Below are 25,456 nucleotides of genomic sequence, written 5' to 3'. Positions count from 1 at the left end.
GAAGTAAGCACTTTTCCACTAATACCACCAGTGGAAGAAATCTTGCAAGGAAATTTCGTCTTGGGTACGAAAATTTGTGGGTTGTAGATCTTCCGAGTTCCCTGATCCAGATCTAATCTTTCTCTAACAAATAAATAATGCTATGTTGTATTATTAGCCATCGGAGAAAAAGCGAAGTCCTTTTTAAGTAGAGGCAAAGTGATCGCCATATAAAATTTCCAAATTCAATGGAAAAAGAAAATTTCTTTCATAGTAATCGCGGAGACACTTCATAATTTCAGAACTTAAGCACCAATTTTGTTTCAAAAATAAAATCAAAGAAGAAACAGCTACATTTTTATTTACCATTTGGCCACAGTTTATGAATGTTTCTTCGCTTGGTAATGCCAAATTATTTGATTTAGGCAGAGAAAATAGGGTGGGGAGAAGTCTGTTTTTTTTTTTTTTTTTTTACCGCTCTGAAGTAAGTTTTTCCTAAAAAATATAGTATTTGTCGCAAGAAGTTGGCAGGATCATAGTAACAAGAGCAGCACATAATAGACATCGAATCGACACAAATAAACTTACATGCAACCCAGCCTAGATTACTCTACAGTTTTGAATGTGTTCCATACTCATCCAAAGAAACATCTCAAGCCAAATAGTATAAGCATGAATTTAGCTCCAAATCATGCTTGTCAATCTCTCATCACCATTCATGCATCCAAATATGATACCACTTAAATCCTTTTTATGTTACAATGAGACATAAATCTTAATTTACTATTATTGAGGCATTCTAGATTGTGTATAATTATGGAACTTTTTTGTGTATTCGTGTTTTATATTTTTCTTCCTCCTATAGGCAAACAATCAACCCTGGGTTCTATAGTCCATTTTAATGACTAGGGAAGATTCTCCCAAGTCTTGTTAATATATTTTCAACAATATATTTTCATAGATTCTGGTGCTTTCTGTTTTCCCTAGTTATGTATAAACTTCTCTGTTTCCCAAGATACTTTATACCAAATTTTGAAAATACAGAAACTTTCTACATCCAGAATAATGATAAATAGTTTAGTGGGATCGATTAACAAGAATAAGCGGTCAATGCTTATTAAGGTTAGACTATTAAAGAATTTGTTTAGTTTTTTCGTTTTCCGGATAAGTTTAAAAAAGTGAACTTATTGTGCTTCAGTATAACACCGCACAATTATTTCAGAACAGAGTCAACTAAAGTAGTTTGCACTCTTATGAAATTCATATAAATTATTGAATGGTTTCAAGGGAAATCAAAGGGAAATGGTTTTCAAGATTCTTAATTCAAAATGTATAATACCTGGCACTTTTGTAGGAAATGGTATTTAGGGATATGGATTGTAAAAATATTCAAGGTTACAGGTCTGTAAATACTGCCACTTCGAACATCCCTTTGCAGCACCAGGTTTCGTGCGGCCGAGACAGACATGCACGACCCCCCTTTACCCAATCTATTGGAAGATTCAATTTTTGCACCTTTTCATGAAGTTTCATTGTACTGAACCCCAATTTACTGTGAATTAATTCGGGGTTAATGTTGGACAGTAATTTGGGGTCATTGTCGGACTTCCTTACTTAGACTAGGTTATCCAATGCATGGAGGCGTATAAGGCAGCAACGGCTGACTTCTACGTCGAACGATGTTGAGCCAACGTCAATAGCTCATCGAGGAATAACTACAAGACTTTCGCTTCCTTTTCAATAGAATGACCTTGCGTATTCCGTTGTCTTCCACCCCTCCGAAGATCTGTAGGAGTCCAACACCAAATGTCGTAGGGAAGTCGCCCTTGCCCCATGCTAGTCATGCGACCCCATCATCTCCATCTTCTAAGCCGGATTTCATTTATTGTTTGTCGTTGCTTGGAAATAGCTTTGATCTGGGCGTTGCGCATTCTATCAACCCAACTAATTGCCATGTATTCTTTGTAAGAAATTGTTTTCAAAGACGAGCAACCCCCTCTCTGAAACTTTCGATGAACTCAAAGACTTGCAACCATATGTAGAGAGATATCACTGCCGTTAAATGGAAGCAGCTTCAGCTAACAGAGAATTCTTGCTACTTCTCCACACTTTGCTTAATTGAGAGAATGTTACAGCAGCATAGGCAATACGGTTGTGAATTCTCAAGGCAACAATGCAAACTGCATAATCTTCCTAATTGTTTGAACCCCACCAGAAATCCCATTTTTAAAGACCAAAATCAAAGGCATAAACTTTAGTCTCTTTTAGTATCGACTTTAAACACAGCTTGTTTTTCTTCATTTTCAAAGCAAGTATTTTTGACGACAAAGAAATAAACTAAAAATACTCCCAGTTTAGTGACCGAAAATGATACAAAACAGTTGAATATAAAAGAAAAAAAGTTTTTCCTAGTACGAGTCTCATGTCTGAATTTTGAACTATCTATTTTGTTTAATATGAATCTTTTTTTTTATATTAAATTTACTTCTGTTCCTTAGTAAATGTGTTAGTACAGTTTCTAATTCGCGAGCTCTGCAAATCTTATTTGTAACTCAGTGTTGCACTGACAGTTTGTCTTTCTCAGGGGATTCATAATTTATCCACCCTCATGATCAGTCCCAGGATATTGCTTTTCACTGCTGGAATTTGTCACTTTTCAGGAAAGTGTTGTTCTTAAAGAAATTGAAATAGCAAAAAACCAAAAAAACTCAATGAGGCTGTTAATAATTATTTTTGTACATATACAACTTAGTTTTCTAAGAATATTATACAAACAACTTGCAAACACACGGCATAACTGCATATAAGGCTTTTTTTCAATAAACTTTGAATTCCTGATTTTCCCTTATTTTTTCGGATTTGTTTGGTTGAAAAAAATTCTACTTAACCCATCCAAACGATCAGATTTAATTTTAATTATTCTTGTCGCTTTAACTAGAATATTATGAGCTTTATTCTTTCTACAAAAGTATTATCTATAGTAGTTGTAGCAGCAGTAGTAGTATTGGCAGTAGTGGTAGTAGTACGAGGAAATGGAAGAGGAGTAGCCGTAGTAGTTGCAGTAATAGCTGAGTTAGCACATAAATATTACCTTTTTGGTCAATTGATCATCCCCCTTATCATTAACTAAAAATTATAACTTTATGCCCTTTGTCAATTTTGAGTTACGCCTTTTTAGCAATCAGCATGCACACAGTGTGTTTTTATTTAGTCTAATACATTTTTATGTTTGACTGTGCAAAACGCATTTTGTACAAATGCAAATCGTTCTTCCAATGATATTATACATACTATGTACAAACATGCGGAGTAACTGCATATGGAGGTCTTTTTCAATGTATATTCATTTCATTATTTTTCCTTATTTTTTTAGATAATTTTGGTTGTGAAAATTTCTACTGAACAACTTTAAACTATCAAATTGCATGTTGCATGTTATTCACCCGCTCTCTTCAGGGGAGTTAGGGGATGGGGTTCAGTGCTTTGGCGAGTTTGGTGCTTCTGGACGTGCTAGGACGATGATAATTGGCAGGTGTGTCAGGGAGCTGTTCCCCTGAATTATCGATGAGCCTCCTTCGAAGTTTATACGATCACCCTTTCTATATAAACCAAATAGTGCGCTCAGTAAAATCCTGATGTAGGATCAAAGTGGAGGGTTTTTTCTCGAGCCAGGGCTTAAAGTCGGTAAGCTGAAGTGTGATTATAGTCTTTGGTAGAGATGACGATTTGGAATTCTTCTGCAAACTTTTTTTTCTTTGAGCCAGGTCTCGGTTTGCAATTGGAAAGCTCTATTCTAGGAGATTCCTTGTAAGTGCAGTAGTATCGCGGCCTAAAATGCACTTTTTCAAGTTTCTAGCCCAAGCCCTCCAGTTTGAGCTCATATATATTATGCTAACAAATCCAATCCATCCGGGGTAAATTTTTATATATTTATTAGACAGGATAAAACTATTTATAATATATAGTCTATAGAGAAATCATAGTACTAAAACCTATTTGCATTAGAATAACAGTAAAGCTAAGTTATAATTTCTGTTTGTTACAGAAATTATAGGTTGGAATACTGTTTGAACAGGATAAACCCTAATGTGGGGCTCATCCCTACACCCTTCCCCATAGTCAATTATACCCTGGTCTGAACCCCAGTATCTTTTGAATAATTATTCTTGCCCTAGAAGAGTTGATTCTTCCTTTAACATAGATTTTGCCAAAGAAAGTTCCTATTTCTGCTATTTTGTGGCGCTAATTAAAATTTTAATTATTTTAGACCATTTTGTGGTCTGAACCCCAGTATCTTTTGAATAATTATTCTTGCCATAGAAGGGTTGATAAAAATTAGTGACTTCTTCCTTTCACATACATTATGCCACAGGAAAGTTCCTATTTCTGCCATTTTTCAGGTCTAATTGTGGTCATAATATTTAGTCTTCTTCCTTTAGTGACTAACCTAGTTGTGAAAATTTCTAATGAACAGCTTTAAACTATCAGATTTAATATTTAATGTTCATGGCACATTAAGTAGACCGTTACGTGGTTTCTTTTTTTATTTTGTAGGCTGTCAAAAACCAAATGAAGGGACAAATTGGAATTGCAAGTACGGAAAGCTTTTATCGCCAAGTTTTGCATCCCGTCCTTTTTCAAACCCACCTCAATTCTCATCAACTCCTTCTCCTAGTCCAAAAAATTTGGAACAGCCATCAAAGTCACAAGTAAGTTGTTTTTTTATATATTTTATAATGACTTCCGAATTTTTTGATTAAAAGAGAGTTATAACCATCAAAACTAATGAACAATTATTACAAAGTAACTAAAAATAGCGGGTCCCAAACTGCAAATTTTATCCAAAACATTTTCTCAATATTTTACTGTTTGAACATGATAAACCCTAATGTGGGGCTAAAAACTGTAACCCTGGAATTGCGAGTTGGTTGTTCTACTATCCGAGCTAGTCTGCCTTAACTTTTGCTTTGGCATTATATGTTAAAACAAATAGCTTTTCTACAAAAATAATATACATAGCCAAATAGTTCTTTCACATTGGAAAAACAAAACAAAAAATTAGTTTTTGTAGAAAAATCTCCTAATGTGCATTTTTAACTAAATGGCCGTCGGGTTGTAAATAGGCATTAGTGTTTTTTGACATATATCCTTATTTATCATTTATAATTCGATGTTTTCAGATGTCCATGATATCCCTTATCTTGTTTGTTGAAACTCCTAAAACAACTTCATTGAAAATGTTTGCCCATATAGATTTTTCGTGCCTGAAAAAAAATATTTACCCTTGTTTATTGTAACATAAAAAACATTGATGATGGGGTTGAAAATATTAGTTAAGAGTGAAAAAATCAGATATCTTATAGAAGTAGGAAAAGGAAAAATGAGTTAGAATAATATATACGTTGTTCCTTTTTACTCCTTTAATATGTCCCAATAAGCTGTAAGTTAGTATACACGTTGCAAATACTTATATTAGAACAAAATTATGTATGTAAATGTTAATTAGCACTGAACGGCGTTGTAGGGTTGCTTTAAAAGGTAGTTCCCCTTGCGGAAATTGTTGCCTACTCGAAACATTATTACACTAGAATCTGAGTAGTAGATGGTGTATCTATTACTCAGAGATGGTTTAGCACTAAGTAGATAGTTCTGGCGAATTTGGTGATGTCTTCTGGGCGGTTGAACCTCCTTGCTAACTTATCTCATCATGGCCTCTTTACTTATTGTAGGATAACCTTTGAAAAGACAGATATGTAAAGAATTGGAGGTGTTAGGTCTCGGGTTGCTTTTCCAGAATGACCATTCTTGTGCATATGGTTTTATAGCCGCTTATTGACCAAATCAAAAGAAATACCTTTTGTAGACTCAATAAGAAGTTATTGGTTCCTATCCTGCAGTAGAGAAAATATCCTATAGTAGATTTTCTCTAGACTCTAACGCTTTCAACAATTTATATAATATGAAGATTGCGACATGGAACATCAGGATTTCGAAAGACGACTACGTAATGACATTTACTGTGTTGACATTAAATTATTGACACTTACTGACGAAATCAGACATTTTGAAGTGCGCTTACTAAGAATTTTGAAAACTTACTTGTCAGGGTTAGGAAACAGGAAATTAGGCAAAGCAGAATCCATTTATTAGGATAGAAAATATGGTAGATACAGACAGGGAGTACGATTCCAGATGCATAATTAAATCTCTAAGTCTTTTCAAGGTTGGGTAGGTGTTAATAGTGAATTTTATTGGGACCCTACTACTTATATTTAATGTACAATCGCTTCCATTAAAAACTGAGGAAGTGAAAAATAGTAAAGAAATTGAAGTAATTCACAGGCAATGAAAAATGCATACTAAGACCTCTGCTCATCATCTCTCAGTGCAAAAAGAAGAAAGATTATAGAAAAAGGTCCGAGTGCTAGAAGAAAGAGATTGTTCTCTTCTATTTTAATTTTGTTATTTTATATTTGTCTTTTTATACTGCTCTTTAGACTTTTATCTACTTTTTATCCTTTCTTTTTTTTACTGATGACGTTCAAGTGGGGATACAGACCAAAATCTTTGCATTTTACATCTTTTTTCGCCGGCTTTGAATTGCCTCATTTTCTTTGTTGTTCTTCATTTTCTCGTGTTTTTTTTCAAACATACCCAATGAGTGTCGGCAATTATTTATTTACGTTTACTATGCATCATACTGCTATGCAAATAAATCAATCGTTGGGTATATTTTTACAAAGGATATTTACCAGCTTAAGCATTGTCCTAAAATCTACAACTCTTTTAATTAAAACGTGACACAAAGCTAACACTACTTTTGTGATATTTTTTTGTGCTGGTTAGGCAAATAGAAGCTGCTCTATTTTTAGAACACATCAAAGCTAACGCCTAGAGAAGAATCATTTTCAAGTGTTGTGGAAAAACTCTTTTGGCTTATTATGCAAAAAAAAAAAAAAAAAAAAAATGGGGACTTGTTTTCAAATTTATGGTCAAGCTTAAAGCATCATACCTAAATTTATAATATAATATTTTCTATAATTTAATTATAATTTTAATTTACTTCGTATATAGATAATTGTCCATTGAATACTCCTTTTTTTAAATTTTATCTTCCCTCTTCTTAGTGATACAAACTTTTGACTTCAAAACTAAAACCGGCTTTGTATACCCCCTGCACTTACCAGAAAACATGTTTATAAACTTACCTTATAATAAACATGTCTATTTATAGTAAAAATGTCTATTTATAGTTATTATAAATTAATTACTGTCCAAATAATACATCTACCTAGTTGTTTTGCAGGAAACCCCTCGGGAATAGGGCAGCCCTTCAATAAAAGCACCCAAATTACAAAAATTCAGTAAATTTGTTTCTTCCTCACTTCAAAATTCTTATTATAAAATTATGCTCCTTTCTTCCCATTTTACTCCTTCTTTAGAAACAAGTTCCTTAGAATCCTGCTTCATATTGAGTAAAGGTAGGTATGCGTTTATTTCATCAAATAAAAATTACTAAAATCGCACTTACAATCAATAATATGCTGCTCAATTTAGGGACCTAAAATGTCCCTGTTCAGCAGCAAAACTACAACAAATAAATGATAAATATTCATTCAAAATCAAGAAATACGCAAAAAAAAAAAAAAAAACAACAGACGAAACACTATACAATCTCTAAACAGCCATCTCTCATAAAAAAAGAAAAAAAAGGGATAAAATTTTAACCAATATAATTTATAATTTATTCAAAAATAATTTTTTATTCTTACTTTAAATAATATAAGGTTTTCAGAACATCTAACGCTCTCTGGAATTGAGTTCCAAATAACAACACCTACATGTTTAATCATAAACCCAGATCGCGTTGTATGCCTGATTTCACTAGTCAGCTGATCTGAGCTCCTAGTAGAATAATCGTGATAATTTGAATTATATCGATAAAAACTTCTAAAATATTGAGGAGACAATCCATTTAAAACCTGGTGTACAAAAATTAAAATCTGTTGAGCTTTAATAAAATCAATATTCAAAATATCTAAATCTCTAAAACAATCTCTAGTACTACCACACGCAAGATACTCACCCAAACTTCTAATTGCCTTATTCTGCATAATCTGGACCGTTTTTACATGACTAGAAAAAATGCTTGCATACAATGAACAACCATACACTAAATAAGGATGAACAATTGAATAATAAATTGCTTTCAGGACATGTAGAGGAAAAAAATTATGAAATCTTCTTAAAATACCCACTCCGCGAGCCAATTTTGAAGATAAAACTTTGCAATGATGAATCCAACTAAAATTTACATCAAAATAAAATCCTAGATATCTACATTGAAAAACCTGACTAATGGAAACACCTTGTAAAGAATACTATGACAATTATTTACAACTTTACCAATACGACTAAATATCATATAATTAGTCTTCTCAACATTCACTGCAAGAAAACTATGCTTTGTGAACTGAGATAAATTCTCCAGAGCTACATTAGTTATCTCTATAAGATCTTCGACAGATTCCCCAATCACTGTAAGCGCTGTGTCATCTGCGAATGATGTGAACTACGGCACCAGGAAGGTAAAAACGCATTGTATCCACGTATATAAGAAACAGTAAAGGTCCTAATACCGAACCTTGGGGCACTCCACAATTCACACTGAAGGGTTTCCCTACCACATCATCTATCATAGCTTTGATAGACCTACCATACAAGTAAGACCTAAACCAATCCAAACACTTCTCACGGACTCCCAAACAAGCTAACCTACTTAATAAAAGATTAAAATCAACGGTATCAAATGCTTTTTTAAAATCTATGAACACAGTAAGAGGGATAAGATTCCTTTCTAGGGCACTATTAACGCACTCCATTAGATGGTATGCCGCTTGAACAGTTGAATGTTTAGTTCTGAAACCGAACTGTGACTCACTTAATATTCTGAGCTTGCCTAAATATTCATACAGCTGTCGATGTACTATTTTCTCGTATATCTTTGAGAATAGTGGTAACAAGCTTATAGGTCGATAGTTCGTCATATCTTGCTTATTTCCTGATTTGAACAGTGGTAGGACCTTTGCTTGTTAAGCGCTTCAGGGAATTGGCCGACTTCAAGTGACAGGTTAACGAGGTAGAGAAGACATGGTACTAGATACACTGAAACTACTTTGAATGCTTTCAGATTCAAACCGTCAATACCAGCAGCATTTGACTTTAAATTCTTCACAATTTTTGTTAATTCTTCAATTGACGCTTTTTCAAATTGAAATTTATGATGTTCACCTCGATTATCTTCAAAGAGCGAGTCACTTTTCGCTGGGTCTCCGTGAGAAGTGTCTTCCCTGATTCTACTTCCAATACCAGAGAAGAATATACGAAACTCGTCAGCAATCTGCTGCTTATCAGTGACTGTAACACCCTCGACAATGATAGCATTTATGAGGCCATAATGTTTACCTGTGCCTTTAATCATGCCGTTAATGGTCTGCCAAGTGCCCCGCATATCACCTTTTTGTTCATTAAATTTTTCTATGTAATATTTTTTTTTGAACGTCTTAACTTATTGACTAAATTTCATTGACGAACATATTCATTATTCATTTTTACTTTCTTCAGATGAGTCATTTAAACTTTTAAAGAAGCAAGCGTTACGAGCATTTACAGCTTCAACAACTTCATCATCAATCCAGGGTTTTCGGGGGATATCTCGTTCTTTTTTCCTAGTAAGTTTCAAGGGACAAGCAGACTCAAATATCGGAGCAATTATCCCAAGAAAGTTGTCGAGGGCACGCGAGGGATCCGGTTCTTCATACACTTTCTCCCACGATATTACACTTATTTGTTCACGGGACTCATGTAAATTTGCCAGCCAAAGATCTCTTATAAGTTTACGCCTAGACTTTTCGTAAGTCGGGCTCCGTTGCTTTATCGTACATGAAACAGGAAGATGATCAGATCCCGGATGGATCATGATATCACAATAAGAATCAGGAACTAAATTTGAAGGGAGAAACACATTATCAATAAGAGTAGCAGAATGTTCAGTTATTCTGAAAGGAAGGCGATTCATTGGAAAATAACCATGCGATAACATCAAGTTAAAAAACTCAAAATTATAGCTATTCAAACATAACAAATCAAAATTAAAATCACCCATGATTATGCTTTCAGTTCTTACAGACAGAAGTTTACATAAATAATCATCAAATAAATCAAGGAACTCAACCGGGGGAGTGCTAGGTGGTTTATAAACCAAACAAATTACTATCTTTTTATTCTCAACAAATACAATTTCCACAGAAAAAATTTCCACCTTCCCTTCAATCCAAAGGCATAAATCATCCCTTTCTTCAAATTTTATTCCATTTTTCAACAAAAAAGACAAACCTCCTTGTCTCGTCCGATTTCTAACCTTCGAAATCATTTGGTAACCTGGAAAAATGTAAGACGAGAGACAGCTGTCCATAGATAAAAACGTTTCACAAATACATCAATACGACTATTCAAAGCAGACAAAAAATTTTCAATATCCTCAGACCATGACGTAACATGGCAATTCCATTCAGACACACGAAAACTCTTATTTTCTTTCCGTATTGGAAATTCAAATGATACATACTGACTTTTTCTTACTGGCTCAGGGCATTTTACAACACTATCTTGAGCAATTTTACACTCTAAAATTTCATTAACATCTAAAGCATTATTTTCTAATTCATCCAACCGATCCAATATATACAATATATACATCCAACCAGGTATATATACATTATCTCTTTTGTTAGTTGAAAAGGGCACCAGGTACAGAATTTTCTTTCAAATGAGCCCTCTATCAGCAATTTACAAACTTTTGGAGGGAAAAAGAACGATAAAAAGGAAAACAGAGGAAAAATTAGTGCTTCTCATGCAAAAAAGTTATATTCCTTGTTTCTTAGCTTCGGGACTGTAATTTCATTATGTAGTGTTTCTGACCATGGTAACGCCAAAAGTGCACATTTCGTGTTGATTTCCCGCCATTTTGAGGCGTTTTAAACTTATTTTTTCAAACTCCATAAATTTGTTTTTGCAATAAGGCCTACTGTTAAGATTAATCGAAATAATAAACAGCTCTCCTAAATCAGCTTCAAACGGAAACCAAATACATTTTAAAATTTCCGGTTACAATGCAGGCAAATTGCAGGTAACACTGCAACCATGGCATAATTTTCCAACAGTTTCACAGTTCTAACTTGAAACGTGAAAGCAAGATATTTTATATCAATGGATTTATTAGTTTCATATCAATGCAGTCACCGGACCAAAATTTATGCTAGTTTTTAGAAAATGATTTAGAATTATGAGAGAAATTGGAAAATGTTTCTATTTTATTTTCTATTAGCATTTGTGGTGGGTGAAAATGAAATGTTATTATTGTCCTTGTGTGGTTCTTGTCTGTCTCTCGTTTTTTTTTTTTTTTTACTACTCTAGCATGCTTTTTTGTGTATAGAGAATAAGAAATAGAAGAAATAATAGAGAAAAAATATATTGTTATTATTATTGTTGTTATTATCTATGTATTTTTAAATATTAAAATGTAAAGTGAATTTAGAAACATTGTTTGCATTTGGATAAGGCTCAGTGTCAGCTATTGAATGACAGCCAAATTTTTGTCATCAGGAATGTATCCAAGATATTTTCGGAGGAAGGGGAGGGAGTGCAAAATAATTTTTTCGGGAGGATGTTACTAAAAAAAAAAACTAAAACACGCATCAAAAATTGGTTTATATTCATTTTTGTTACGCTTTTACGAGTCGGACAAACATTTTTTTTTTTTGGGGGGGGGGTCAAACCTTCTAACCCCCTCCTTCTGGATAAGGCCTTGGTTATCGTACGTTAAAACATTAAGGCCGTTAGATTGCAGAAAGTAAGATTCGAGTAACATGCAAAGGGAAGATAAACCTTAAACGATAACATTAGTGACAGGTTTTAGCCTCTAAAAACAAATCATCTTCCTTTGTTCCATCTCTATTCATAAGACTATAGCTGTCATTATCGAAATCCGCTTACTAACAATTTCATTAATCTCATAGCTTCCCGTCTCTGTTTTGATGTGCTAATACTCATGGATTACATCGTAAGGGATAAGCTATGCGAATGCATGTCATGGGTGTAAATTAGGAAGTTAGAACTGGAACTGCTCTTTAATATGCTGATGAAATGGAGCATCAGGGAGTAATGTAAATGAAATGAATATATTTATTCAAGTTTTTGAAATGAGGTGATGGAATCAGCTGAGAGTAAGGAGACAGTTAGACTGTTGTTCAAACCTGGACAACAGAAGAGGTCCATACACGTAGTACTGCGCATGTAACGAGGGTAGAAGGGTCACGGGATCGGGACCTGTTTCCATGGACCTTATTCATATTTTTGAAATTCATTTCTCATGTTTTCATATGATTTTCTTTTTTTTTCTGTTTAAAAGAATTCTTTACTTTATTTTCACTCACAAAGATTGGGTTCTTTCTTGTTTAATTTTATTACCAAAGAGAAACAGAACACTACGTATTTATATTCTTGTGACTCAAACTTCTTTTTTTACTTAAATTGTCACAATGACATTCGATTAGGTGGAATTTTTTGTTTTGTATTTTTGCCGGCTTAAAATTTCACAGAGGAGAGTTTAAAACCAAGCGAGCATAGAAAAGGCAGGGCTATTTTCCCCTTTAGAAATAAGGAATAATATGATTGGCTTGCGTAAATGCGTCATAGATGCAAACTATTGAAATTAAATCATTATTTCTGCCATGGAATTATAGAGAAATTTCTTTCTTTTTTCTGTTTGTTTTCTTCAAGATTCTACCGCTAATAATAATTGAAGGATTGTAATATAATTCTGGCTCATACGAGTTTAGTGAAGTAATGTGTTATACCTACCAAAAATACGCTCTGTTTTTGACTGTTAATGCAAAGGATTTCTTAACAATATTATTATGGAGTACGCCACCTAGACTATGATCGAAGAGTTTTAATATGCAGGAAAAATCTTTAAATTTCTTTGCATGGATATAGAATCCGTAAATATTAATGTAGCTATTCAAGTGTCTTTCTATTTTTTCTCGAAAATCGAGCAACTGGTTTGAATAAAAAAAGGGTCAGTATTTATTTGGGCTTATTCAAAATTGGTCCCATGAAAAAAAAAATGCAAAAAATCGTCGTTTTTAAAGGAACCTTTGTTTGCACAAATAAAGATTTCTTAGCCATTCAAAATAGTACAAAAACGATTGTACTGCTAAGACCTCCTTTACCCCACTATTTCTGAAAGATAAAAAAATGAATATAGCGTATTTGGTATAAACAGAAACTTTCAAACTTTTGAACTAAATTGAATAGAATGAAAACAATTAATCACATCGATAAACCCAGCCTAATCGAAGGAGGTAGACTTTAATCTAAATTTAACCAAAAATTTGAACTTGAAAAATTCAAAAACCCGTATTTGAATTACCACGTAGCTTGTTTCTCGAGCGACTTTTAGTAAACATTAAAAAAAAGAACATTTGAAATGATGGTGTTTTCAGGGAAGTGCAAAAATATTTCAGACAAGTTCAATATTTTTTCATCAGTAGATACACTTCTTGGGTTATATTTATTTTATTCAATTCTCCTTACAAAAAACTAAATTTATTTTTATAAATAACAGTTGTAATATAATATAAATAGTTATATAAATAAAAGTTCCCATGAAAAAATTAAACAAAAAAAAACGTTTATTTATCGTTAAGATTAATGGTTATTCTACAAAATGGTATTTCTAGAAAAGTGACCGTCAAGTAGTCAGTTAAATTATTTCAGCTAAAATAATGTCATTTTATGACACGTTTTCGGATGTTACCTGTTCATCAAGTGTTTCAGATTAATAGTAACAAATGCCATCTATTCTGTGAATAACACTATTACGAATTTATCCCTTCAGTGTTCTATTCCATTATTGTCTTTCAACAAACTCTCTCAAGATTACGAAATAAAATTTAGGATCATGTCCTGAAGCTATTTACAATGACTTAATATCAGTTCTACGTGTTTTTAAGTATTTATCACCTTCGGAAACAATATGGAAAACTGTCAATCTTCTGATTTCTCAAGAGAAATAAAGTTTCATAAATCAAACATTGATCTTACAAAAAATAACAGATTTTGTGTCGAAACGCAATCTTCTAGCATTTCAACATTGCTTGATTTAATAGTAAAGCCTTTTCCCCCTTTTTTTATAAGCCAGTTGGAGTCTCTCAGCTGAGTCGAAATTCTAGGCGGAAATTTGTGTAACGCATCTTTTCAATATGTTCCATTGGAAATTTCTTAGAATACTGGGGGAAAGTCATTTATTTGTACATTTTTTTTCTTATAAAAGCAAGCCAACTTCCCTTGTAAAATCGGACAAAATAATGCAAAAATAATTTTTTTAAATCTATACATATAGCCTATATTTATATATTACATAATTACATAATTACATATTACATAATGCATATATTTATGCAGAGTGCACAGTTTTTTTTTTTTTTTTTTTTTTTTTTTGTTTTTTTTTTTTTTTTTTTTTTTTTACACCTACAGAGGTGGTTTGTCAAAAACTTTACATCGATATCTACCTGATACTACGATTCACCCTAAGGAGCATGACTTTGTGTACCTATCAATGCGCCCGAGCCACATACACTCGGTGAAGATGTCAGAGAGGGGCTAATACAAAACTTAGTATGAGTATCTTGAAGATTCATAAAAGTGTGTTTAAGCTTAAGCATTCGGACTTTTTCTTCTTTTAGCATGTTATTGTCTAAAGTTTACTCGAAAGAGTAAATGCCTTATATGCATGTTGTCAATGCTAAAAAGATTCGTATAATTTTTCTTTATCTTTCCGATTGGCTCTCTCTTGCATACAAAATTGTAGATTCACACGACAAGTAAAATTTCGAGAAAACAGTGCCAAGTTTCCCTGCCTAAGCCGTCACTGTGTTCTGTAAAGATCCTACGATCCATCTTTTCTTAAGAATTCGAAAGCCTTGTTCTGTTTTGCTTAATTGCATATGGAATAAGACCAATAAAATAATACTCTACTATTTCTTATGAATATTTCTGCATTCAGTTTCTATCTAAGAAAGCTTTGGAAACTTTGTTGAATCCGCCTGTTATTTTACTTGAGTGCTTCTGTTGCTTGAAAGGAATTTGGAAGATCAAATAAAGAACTAAAAATGAAATGGCACGAGTGAATATATATAAAACTAAAATGACCTTGCTTTGTGAAATTGTTTCTTGAAAAAAAAGTAACAAAAAACAGCTAGCTAAGCTAACATAATCTTTAAGTTATTCCGTTTATGACTAAAGAAAGGATATAATTTTAATTCCCAAATCTTTTTATATCCGTGAAAAATTGTAAATACTACTAGAGCCTTGTTTTTGGGGATGGGATTCTGCTATGGGTCAACACGCAGCTCTCTATCAATCGTTTTTAATTCTCAGGGTTTAACACAAATCTGATAAAACCATTTTCAGCCATCGTGTTTATGCTGGGTTTGTTGAATCAGGAACTCACTGGAAAACCGAGATCAGGCTTGGGTTCCACAATTCTTGACAACCACATTCAAAACTGGACCCTAAAGGGGAATTCACAGTTGATTTTGAAAATTAGTGAAAAATAAATAAAAATCTTAAGTGACATATATTAAGAAACATCAACACATTTTTGTCCAATTCTAATTACAATCCCGTCTTTTGGCTCTAAAACCCGCTTTGTGAAAACTCTTATTGTGCTACGCGTGCTTAACCGGTATCCAACCTTGCTTTGCGACATTCTATCTTGGAAACAAACGAAAAAAACAGCTAGCTAAGCAAGCATAATCTGTATGTTATTCCATTTTATCATCATAGAGAAGATATCTCTAGGGTTCAGAGAGAGGACATTTCTGGTTTAGAAGGGAGTGTCAAAAACAAGACTTGTGGGAAGAATGAATTTGTAAATGGAACCTAAAATCCTAAAAAAAAAGAAACTTTAGTTACAATATATACATTAAAATTATCATATTTTATTCTATGATTGTAAATATGCAAAATTTACCAAACCAAGTGCCCATTAAAGTCAATGGCAGAAGAGAATTTACCTAGTAATTTTTTTTTTATTAATGCTCGTATTAAGTTAGTGGTCGTAGATTATCGTCAGAGAACTCAGTTGGATTGAATTTTAAAATTCAAACAATAATTTTAGAAGATTTAATAGATTATTTACAGCCAAGTACCAATTTATGTATTTCTTTGTCGCACAATGCCAGTTTGGGTTTGAGTGGGTCGAAAATACTGTGGAACAGGAATACTCAAATTGACAATCGGCCTAAAATTGTCAAAAAGCTAGTTGAATAGCTATGCAGTTTCTGAGGCCATACTACAGCGTGGTGTTGTAATCGTCCTTGAACATATTAAATAAAAAAAACAACAATTTTTTAACTGAAAGTAAGGAGCCACATTGTAACTCAAAATGAACAGAAATTATTCCATATATGAAAGGAATTATTCCGTATTTTACCTTGCTCTTTACGCTAAAGCTGTTAGTACTTTAAAAAAAGCTTCCTATTCTAATTAAACGGTCCCTGTGTTTCATTAGCAGTTCTGAAAAAATTGGAACACCAGTCCAACTTTAGCGTAAAGAGAAAGGTATTGAGAAGGTGGTAACCCTTCATATACGGAATCATTTCTTTTAATTTTGAGTTTTAATGTTGCTCCTTACGAAAAGACTTGTTTTTTTTATTTAATTTAATATTGTCTTTTAAATGATGCCGGTAAATCTGGCTCGCCCTTCATAAAATATACCCCCCCCCCTGAAGGAAAACTCGTTCGTAGGAATTTAATCCAAAGTAAAGTGCTCCTCTCTGTAAAACTCCCTCAAGACATGTTCTTCCTCGCTGAGAATCCCCCCTGTAAAAATTTCTTGCCTAAAATTTTAGAAAATTTCTCAAGCCTGAAAAATTCTCCTTGGCATACTTTCGTTTGAAAAAAAAACCAACTAATTCCTCGACCATTCCGGATACGCCCGCTTCTGTGGAAATGTTTTCCTGGAAATCAAAACACGCGAAAAAAGCCCCCAGATATTTCCCGCAGAACTCCCCTGCGTGCATAATTGAGTTGGCAAAGAGAATGTAAGGCAAATAAAATAATATCATAAAGGAATTCTGTCAACTTCCCCCAGTGTAAAAGTTACCCTGGAAAACTCACCCTCCCTCCCGGAAATTTCCCTCCCCAAGAAGGTTTCTTCGTACGGAAACCCATCCCAATATCCAAGCACCCCAATATGAAAGGGGCTGTCCCCTCCCCAATGCCCCGCTCTTTATGAAAAAGTGTTGTTCCGAAAAGTAAATTTGTGAGAAAGAGTCAAACTTTAGCGTAAAGAGTGGGGTGTTGAAAAGGAGACAGCTCCTTGCATATACAGAATAATTTCTGCTCGTTTTAAGTTTTAATATCGCTCCTTGTTTTCTGTTTAAAAACTTGTTTTTTTTTTATTTGCATAAAAGAAACAACGAACTGCAAGTAAGGAATGGTTCGTACTAATAGTAATTGAAGCTCTAAAAAGAGAGCTCTTCTAACAATATCTAAATCAAAAGAACTGCTTTCTTATGGTGATTCTAAATATGTCCAATCCATTAAGTTTAAAGTTCATCTTTTCCATAGATAGACTCAATTTCGCTTCCTGTGGCACATATCTCTTCTCCAAATTTTCCGAGCATATTTACTAAAATCATGAGTCGTTATGACATCTGCTGCAGACTTAACAACTTTCATTAAAAATAATGACCTTTGATGACCACGTGAGAGTCATTTAGTTATAAAATAATCATCCATAGAAACGTTCGTTTGTCCCCTATTGAAACAACGTGTGCAAACCATTAGGATAACTTTGTTTGGTGCTTGATGGGTGCGTACAAGGAATCACCTAAGGGAATTGACAGGCAACAGGCGCCAACCTATGAATTTCTCATGGAGGTGCACTGTGAAATTTAGTTGATATTTTAGGGGGGGCGTAAAAATTGTGATATATCAGGAGAAATGGCTCCATAAAAATTAGAAAGAATCATTACGGCCTAGTTTTTGAAAAAGGGTAATAATATACAATATGCTAAAATCGCTTCTTTTTTAACATTTAAAACTTATTTCTATCATTTTTTCTTTCGTCTAATTTTTTAACATCATTGAAACGGATTTTTATAAATCTTTTTTTCCGTGAGAACTACTGAGCAACAAAAGAAAACGTATTCTTTTCTCTTGTGCAAAATTGTTGTGGATTAAATGTTACCACCGGCGTCGCTGAGGGGGGGGGGATGATAGAAAATCTATCCATTCAGGATTATATTCTCTTGTTTTAAAACTTTTAAAAACGGAAATGAATAAGCCTTCTAAATCTGCAAATAGGATAGAAATGGAATCATCGAAAAATAAGGTGATAGATATACAGTGAATATAATTTTCTGAATGAAAAATAAATCTTTGAAAAAGAAACTAAGACTTAATGCTTTTTATAACGACATTCGTACTGTAGCTAGATAGGTCAAATTGGTTGTTGTTTGGTCATGAAACTTGGTAGAGGGGGATCCACTCCAAGAATTATTTAATTGTTTTAAGTTTTATTTCAATTATTTAATTGAAAATCAGATATAGCTCCAAATTCTCTTATTTCTAATTGAAATGCCTACTAAGTGCTAATAACGTCCGATTCCATGCAGTTTGGATTCACATACTAACCTATAAATGTAGAACTGTCTCTATGTATGATACTATGCTGAATTCTTGCTATTTTATTTAAGTTTGCTTTAAATAAATATTTTTACAAATATTTTATATTTTAAATATTTAATAAATATTTTAAATAAATATTTAATAATATTAATAAATATTTTAATAAGTTTTTTTTTAAGTATTTAATAATATTTTTAAATTTTTTATTTTGAAATAATCTTTAATAAAAATTTTAAATAAATATTTTTTTTAAATATTTATTTTAAAGAGTTATGATCAAAATTAGTAGCATTTCACACAACGCCATCGCTACTTTTGGGAGATTTATCTCTGCATCAGCATGCTGTACGAAATGTCTGTTGAGAATAGAACAAAATAAATTTAGTTAAAAATATATACATTTTTCTCACAATTTAGAAATTTGTCTGCACGTATAAGCGGTGCCAAGCCTTCTCTTTTTCTACTGTTAGCAGCTTTATTATGCAGCACTAGTAGACTGAGCTCTGCTTGTGAAGGGAATTATAGACACAAAAAAACGATATTCAGGGAATATCGGAAGGGAATTATACTATAATTATGAAGTGATTTATATTCTCTGTAAAAACTATGCAACATCTCAAGACTGACACAATTCCAAAACTGATATGAGAATATTTCTGCTAGTTAGTCACGAAGTTGGCCGACATTAAGCACTTTAAGTTTATTATAACATGCCTCGGCGTCATTGACTTTTTCCAAGTATGCACCAATAGTCGTATAGCTTTGTTTTGAAGAACATGAACTTGTTTAAAATTTGTATAAAAATTGCTTGACCACAACACACATCCATATGAAATATACGGGTGGACTAAAGCATTATATAAAAGTACTGAAATTTTTGGCGGTAAAAAACTCTTAAAATGTGGGATTGCTTCAACTCCTTCTGCGACTTTCGTTGCAACAACATCACTATATTGTTTTTATGAAATATTGTAATCTAGGTAGAAACCAAGGTATCGTGCACTTGTTTTATAGGCTCCTTTGCAGACACAATTTTTCCATTAAAGTCCTGGGGCTCACCTGTTCTTGAGTATAAAATAAAACTAGTTTTTGTAATATTAACAGAGAGTAAGCTTAAACTATTAAAAATATGAAAACTTTCTAAAACGAGACTAGCCTTTAATCGAAGTATGTAAACACCGACTACAAAATGTTAATGCAGTGTCATAAGCAAACGAGGTGAGACAAGAACCTGGCAGATAAAACCTCATCGTATCAACATATACCAAATACAGCAGAGGACCAAACGCCGAGCCTTGTGGGACCCCGCAAGCCAGAGGAAATGGGACAGAAGTGACATCCTCAATCATAACATTGATAAACCTACCATTCAAATAATTTTCAAATCATTTTAAGCATGATCGTTTTATGCCTATACGTTCCAGTCTTCGCAATAAGTTACTAAAATCCCCCTTCTAGACAATTATTTACGAAGTCAATGAGGTGAAATGCAGTATGTTTAGTAGAGTGGCCTCTCCAAAAACAAAACTGCATCTCACTTAATAGACCATGCTTCGTAAAATGACCATAAAGACGTTGATTGACCACTTTCTCAAGTATCTTGGAGAACAAAGGCAATATTGAGATTGATCTCCAGCTACCCATATCTGACTTCAAACCTCCTTTGAACAGAGGTATTGCTTTAGTTTGTTTCAAACTAAATAATTGATGTGCATACACCATTATTTTCTTTGACTTTTTAAGTATAAACTTTTTAAGGCAAGCTAACTGAGTCACAACTGGGAGATGGTACGAACTGGGGCGCACAACCACATCTGCGCAACTAGGATTCAAGTAAGCAGAACCAACGAAAACATTATCAATCAGAATAGCAGAGTGACTCGATATATGGGTTGGAACACAAGATAAGGGGTGAAAATAATCTGAAATTATATAATGAATATATTGAAAAAAAGGGAAAAACTTTCTATTTTGCCTTCAATCCAAACCCCAGATCATCTCTAATTATATACTTTAAGTTGTTCTTTATTCAAGTTTTCATTTCATACTTTGTTGTTCTTTATTAAGTTGTTCTTTATTCAACAGCCCAATCCACCACGGTTCATAGATGCTTGATTCCTTACTTCAAAATCACAACCTGGAAAAAAATAAGCCGAGTAAGATTGGTCAGAATTTAAAAATGTTTCACAAATACCTCCAACATCAAATTTAGAAGAATATTCTTCAATCAACTGGAGCAAATCAAAATATCCAGCAGTTAGATAGCAATTCCAAGAACAAAGGCAAAGCGAATTGCCCTTTCCTATTTCAGGTGGTCTAATAGACGAATTCTCATTGAGAGGTTTAAAATTTGCAACAGGCAAATTATTACGACCATCTTGGGCCTCCAAATGGTCCTCAATACGAAAAGGACTATTCATAAATCTTGCTTAAGAATGAAGGGTAATTCAACATCACAAAGGAAAGTAAAACTGACTTTCAGCATAGCAAAGATGGAACCAAACACAAAAATAAATAAAACAAATGAAAGACGAAAGAAAAAAACTGAATACACAAAGAAAAAGGAAAAGAACAGAGAAAAAAACTAACAAACAAAACCGACTGGAGGATTTAGAGGTTGTACGTAAGTGATCTGATTCGCACGGGATTTAAGTCACTTTGCTCTCGTCTGAAAATGTGGCCGCGATCAGTCCAAACGTTCCTATCACCAAATCGATCTCTAGCACCCTCTAGTACTGATTTCTCAACTTTTAGGAAGGTATTAACTAACGAAGATGCCAGATTTTGCAAGTTTGGATTTTGCTTTATAAACTGTGTAAGCTATATCTTTGTTCCCAAATTTCACCAGTACCGGAGCCACCGTACTCAGTGTTTGCGTATTTGACATTACGTTTAAGAGTCTGAACTCTCTTTTTTGAACTTCCCGAAATTTTTTGAATTTTTCGAATTTTATTGAACTTTTTTCAACACATGAAAGTCATGAAATCCATAGCAAAAAACGGTTTAAACTTAAGTATAGATTCTTTTGACTTAATAACATTTACAATAGATCACTTAATTAACTTGACTTAAATAACATTTACAATAGAACTGGCCAAAGTATACTTTGAACTGCACCAAAGCTAAGTCCACCTTCTTGAGCTCCACCATTTTGAAAACTCTGATACAAATATATATATATGCATATATATATATATATATATATATATATATATATATATATATATATATATATATATATATATATATATATATATATATATATATATATGCATATATATATATATATATATATATATATATATATATATATATATATATATATATATATATATATATATATATATATATATATATATATATATATCTTAACGTGGGCAGGCGCAAGGAATGGAATGGCAATCACCTTGGAAAGGTGGCCCAGTGGACCGTTGAACCTGCTAAATTATCCACTGTATTCAGAAATCCGCAATGAACTTCATCCAAATAAAATAGTCCAATCCAAATAAAATAAAATAGTTCAAACACACAGTCAATATTTGAGCGTGGGAGGGGGCCCAGTTACCCTACAATTCTTTTGGTCATTTAAAAAGGGCCCTAAAACTTTTAATTTCCATTTAAATGAGCCCTCTCGTGATATTCTAGGACCACTGAGTCAATACGATCACTCCTGAAAAAAAAACCCAATCCGTGATCTTTCTTCTAGCAAAAAATACAAAATTCCACATTTTTGCAGATACAAGCTTGAAACCTCGACAGTACGGTTCTCTGATAAGCTGAATCTGATGGTGAGATTTTTATTAATATTCTATAGCTTTTAGGAGGTGTTTCCCCCTTTTAAAATGGGATAAATTTTCTCAGACTCGTGACTGTTGATGGGTAGTACTAAACTTGATGAAACTATATATTTGAAATCAGCATAAAAATCCAATTCTTTTGATTTATCTATTAACATCAAAAGTGCATATTTTACAGTTTCGGTTACTATTGAGCCGGGTTCTTGCCTACAGTTCGTTACCAAGAACTGTTGGGTATCTTTTCTAAAGGGTGCCTCACTTGAGGAGAAATCGACACTTTTCTTAAGACATAATTCTTTTCGTGTAATATTGCAAAAAAAATTTCAAGTCCGAGATAAATAGTCATTGAAAAGAAGCGAAGAAAAAAGTGAACATCTTCGTAAGACAAGATACAAGTTGGATATCTTAATGACCACAAACCTGATAAAGCCGTGCCTGGAAACTCTAGGATCTACTGCAAAGTGCTCAAGAAGTGGTGATCCTTGAGGTGAAATTACCCAATGTACTAGCTGAGCTTTGCCCTGCTGTGGTGGGCTGAAGTGACTATGTGCTGCTGTGCTGATCCCAGATGGCTTTGTGCTACAAAGAATTATTTATTTTTAACTTTGCAAAGATACAGGGGATAAAACTGTACCTGGAAACCTTGCGAATTAATGCTCAAAAATGCCTTTCACAAGGCACCCAAGGACTGTTACTCTTACCTGGAAACTCTTGGAACGATGGTTCAAACCTACGTGTCACAAAGCTTGTGTGGCTTTGTGGTGCGATGAGTTATTTATTTTAACTCCGTGACAGCGTGATTGGTGACACAATGGGAGGACACTAAGAACCAACTGCCTGTTGCAAGGCTTTCAAAGAGTAACGACACGAGGTAAAAACAGCCAAGAAACTAACAGATCTTTGTTCTAGTCTGTTTTTCTAGTCTATTTGTTCTAGTCATATTAAGAAACCGATTTCTCTTCGAGGGGGGGGGGTTTAGAAGAAAATATTAAATATTTTCTTCCTGCAAAGCACAATTAAAACAGTATGTTGCTCAATCTTATTTCTAGGAGTTTTTTCACTCCAGAAAAAATTCCTTTAAAACGTTTTGGGGTCTAATTTATTAGAAAAAAAACCTTGCTTATACACGATAAGCAATCTCAGAAGATAAGTGAAGAAGGCAAAGCAAGTATTTCGCGAAAGTTGGCCACTTCATAATACTGTTTCCAACATTGAACGATTCCAATACATTGGATATTGTTTGAGGAAAGAAGGCAAGATAGACACTTTTTCCACTTTTTTTCCAAGATAAAAAATATAGAAAAGTAACTTATTTCGTTAAAAAAATTCTTGTCTGTGATGCCACTAGAAATTTGGCATGGATTGCAAGAAACAAATATACGTAAGTGTATACATTCAAGGTCTGTATATTAAAATATTTAGGTTTTGTCATGCCCATTCGATCAATATCCTAAAAAAAATAATTCAGTGTTTTCTGATCAAAAATAGCAGCTTGATTTAGAAAAGTTGTTAATCACCCAATTCAAGTGAAGAAATCGACCGTTTTTTATTTTTATTTATTTGATATAATCACATACATGATTTCGGATGTCAAGGCAGTTCATAGCTTTCTTTTGGTAATTTATGGGTTTTGGGATATCCTTGGAATTTTTTTTTAAAAAAAAAAAAGATTTTAGACTATTGTATTTTAACTTAGCGAGTTCCATCTTTCTAAACCCTACTTAATAAGAAGCTACAGTGACAAGAAGAGTGAGGAAAATACGAATATTTTTGGTGACGCCGAAATACGAATTTTTTGTGACGCCGAATTTTTACCATTACTTTCTTTTCTGCTATCTCACATGGGTCTGAGAAGACATCCCTAAGATTCTCATCAAATATACTTCAAAAAATATTAAAAAGCCTTTTACCACTTACTCTGAACCACAATCTTTCACTCAAATTTTACTAAACTGAAATCGTGATCTCTATTTTAGATAAAAATTGCTGTTTTAGAAGTTAATTTTCCAGTTAATTCTTCTGAAAATATCTTGTACAAAAGTAGCCAAGGGGTCTCTCTTGAGATAGGAAGTTGCCCGGAAGTGCCGTATTAGAGTAGAAAGTCTTGAATTTAGAATTTTTTTTTTAAACTGCCGACCAAAGCAATGCTTTATCTTGCTATTTTATCTGCGTCCTCTTCTTCGTTGGCAAGCTGACATTTAGTTTGGAACTTTCTTGTTTCTGGGATTTTTTCAGAATTTTTTTTGTGACACCGAAGTTTTACCATTACTTTCTTTTCTGCTATCTCACAAGGGTCTGCGAAGACATCCCTAAGATTCTTATCACATGTACTTCAAAAGGTATTAAAAAGCCTTTTACGTGATGCAGAGGCTCAGGTAATATTTGAGTGGACCGGACCGGGACAGGTCAAGACTTATACTCTGAACCACAATTTTTACTAAACTGAAATCGTGATCTCTATTTTAGATAAAACTTACTGTTTCAGAAATTAATTTTCTGGGTTGTTCTTCTGAAAATAGATGGCACAGAAGTAGCCGAGGGGTCTCTCTTTAGATAGAAAGTTGCCGGGAAGTGCCGTATTAAGGTAGAAAGTCGTGAATTTAGAATTCTCATAAATTGCCGACCAAAGCAATGCTTTATCTTGCTATTTTATCTTCGTCCTCTTCGTCGTTGGCAAGCTGATATTTTGTTTGGAACTTTCTTGTTTCTGTGATTTTTCCAGAAATATCTTTGTGATACCGAATTTTTACCGTTACTTTCTTTTCTACTGTCTCACAAGGGTCTAAAAAGACATCCATAAGATCCTCATCACATATACTTTAAAAGGTATTAAAAAGCCTTTTACGTGATGCAGAGGCTCAGGTAATATTTGAGTGAACCGGACCAGGCTAAGACTTATCTACTTGCTCTGAGCCACAATC

At 33.3% G+C, this 25,456-nt stretch overlaps 1 protein-coding gene across 2 annotated transcripts in view; it reads left to right on the top strand.

Moving 5' to 3' along the window:
• The window catches only part of LOC136033969 (pleckstrin homology domain-containing family G member 5-like), a 405,461-nt gene that overhangs the window by 356,267 nt on the left and 23,738 nt on the right, over window positions 1-25,456 (top strand). For both annotated transcript variants that reach the window (XM_065714997.1, XM_065714998.1), the window contains one exon: window positions 4,534-4,688. In XM_065714997.1, the coding sequence (XP_065571069.1) occupies window positions 4,534-4,688 (155 nt within the window). The remainder of the gene's footprint in view (window positions 1-4,533; window positions 4,689-25,456) is intronic.

The sequence above is a fragment of the Artemia franciscana genome, chromosome 12 (genome assembly GCF_032884065.1).
Source record: "Artemia franciscana chromosome 12, ASM3288406v1, whole genome shotgun sequence".
NCBI lineage: Eukaryota > Metazoa > Arthropoda > Branchiopoda > Anostraca > Artemiidae > Artemia > Artemia franciscana.
The sequence above is the reverse complement of the archived record's forward strand: the minus strand, read 5'-3'. Positions and strand labels throughout refer to the sequence as shown.